General features: G+C 35.3%; 1 protein-coding gene across 1 annotated transcript; it reads left to right on the top strand.

The window, feature by feature from the left end:
- The first annotated feature begins 738 nt into the window (after window positions 1-738).
- On the top strand, window positions 739-1,661 carry LOC136219674 (early light-induced protein 1, chloroplastic-like). The gene is made up of 2 exons (XM_066007163.1): window positions 739-1,007; window positions 1,104-1,661. The coding sequence occupies exons 1-2, from the start codon at window positions 867-869 to the stop codon at window positions 1,524-1,526; spliced, it is 564 nt and encodes a 187-aa protein (XP_065863235.1). The 5' UTR covers window positions 739-866; the 3' UTR covers window positions 1,527-1,661.
- The last annotated feature ends 231 nt before the right edge of the window (window positions 1,662-1,892 follow it).

Here is a 1,892-nt window from a genome sequence, read left to right on the forward strand (position 1 = left end):
TGGTGCTCTTTTGTAGGTGAGGCCTAAATTGATACTCTTTACAAACATTAGGTTTATTTTGGCACCTTATCTGACGTGTGCTGAGTTGACAGACTTAACGGATGATGTGTCACGTCCTATTAGTAATTTCTAAATTGATGTTATGTTGTAAACATTAAGTTTAAATTGATGTTATGTTCTAAACGTTAAAACTATATTGATACTATTTTAAAAACAGAACCTAAATTTGTACTTTCCAAAACCTTATAACTATTTTAGTATCCTATCCAAAAATCTAATACTATAAAACTCAATAGAACTTATTAAATTGTTCGACCGCATCAAACAGTATCAACTTTTTTTTCTTTTTAACATTGAAAACATAAATACCATTTTATTATAAAAAAAATACATCACAATGTCTCAAAGTGTGATAAACAAGGGTTTTTTTTTAAAAACTTTGTCCTATGGATATAATTTTCTCCCAAGAAATTTCTCGAGCCTGCTGGAAGAACAATGTGCACAGTAATTGGTAAACTGTGACGTTTCCAATTTATGTGGTTTTCGTTGGTTTGGACTCAATATCTAGAAAGTCCCATAACCACAAGTGGCAGCAGTGATGGCAAGTAAAGTATCCACGTCAACAATTTCCCCATTTGTGTGGACAATTACGCCCACGTCTCCACTCTTAACTTTTTCACTTAATATCATCAACGTCGACCATAAATTATCATCTGCTCTCACCCACCCTATATATATATTATATTCTCCCTCACCTCTTCATAGTTAGCATCTCAAATTAGAAAGTTCAAGTAATTACTAATTAGCTCACATTACATTTTCAATCCCTTCGACAGCTTGAGCATTAAATTCAGTCGTTGAATACAATGGCCGGAGCTACTACTTCTCTACTGTGCAACCCAGTTTTGCGCACCGTATCTAACAGAGCTAGTGTTACTCAATTCCTTGCAACCCCTTCCAGACACAGAATTGTTAGATTTTCTACTCCTGTCAGATGCATGGCTGAGGTAACTTTGAGCTTCATCATATTTCAATTTCATAATCAGTTATTTCGAGAGTTTACGTTAATGATGCTTAATTGAATTTGCTATTTTGATATGCAGGGAGACCAAAAAGAGAAGGAAAATGTCATGAAGCAGAAGCCATTAGAATCTGTTGCCACACCACCCAAATTGAAATCTAGTCCTACAAAGTTCTCAGACATATTGGCATTTAGTGGGCCTGCTCCGGAGAGGATCAACGGCAGATTGGCTATGTTAGGCTTTGTAGCTGCAGTTGCAGTTGAACTAGCCAACGGTCATGATTTGTTGAGTCAAGTATCAGATGGTGGAATCACATGGTTCGTAGGATCGAGTGTGTTGCTCTCACTTGCATCATTGATACCACTGTTGAAAGGAGTTAGTGTTGAATCTAAGTCGGATGGGTTTATGACGTCTGATGCTGAGCTTTGGAACGGCAGATTTGCTATGTTGGGACTTGTTGCTCTTGCATTCACAGAGTATGTTAAGGGTGGAGCTTTCATCTGATCTAATTTGAAATTTTCATCTGTATTAATACACATGTAAATAGGATCAAGTTTGATACTTCTTTCTGGTCAGGATTCACACTGTTCACACATGTAATGTATACTTTATAAACTCTTCTTTTGGAATTTTCATACAGTACTGTGGATGTTATTTGCTTGATAATATAATCATAACATTCTAATTGATAATCAGTTTGATTTACAAGCAAATTGACTAACTTTAGCCACCTATTTTGTACATCATAACAAGCCTAACTTTCTCTAATTATAACTCAATGTTCCACGAAAACTTAAATTCATTTGGAATCATCTAATTTCATTTCTCCTTTAATGACTAAACACATTTATCGGAATTAGTACGACTGGA

Source organism: Euphorbia lathyris, chromosome 2 (genome assembly GCF_963576675.1).
Source record: "Euphorbia lathyris chromosome 2, ddEupLath1.1, whole genome shotgun sequence".
NCBI lineage: Eukaryota > Viridiplantae > Streptophyta > Magnoliopsida > Malpighiales > Euphorbiaceae > Euphorbia > Euphorbia lathyris.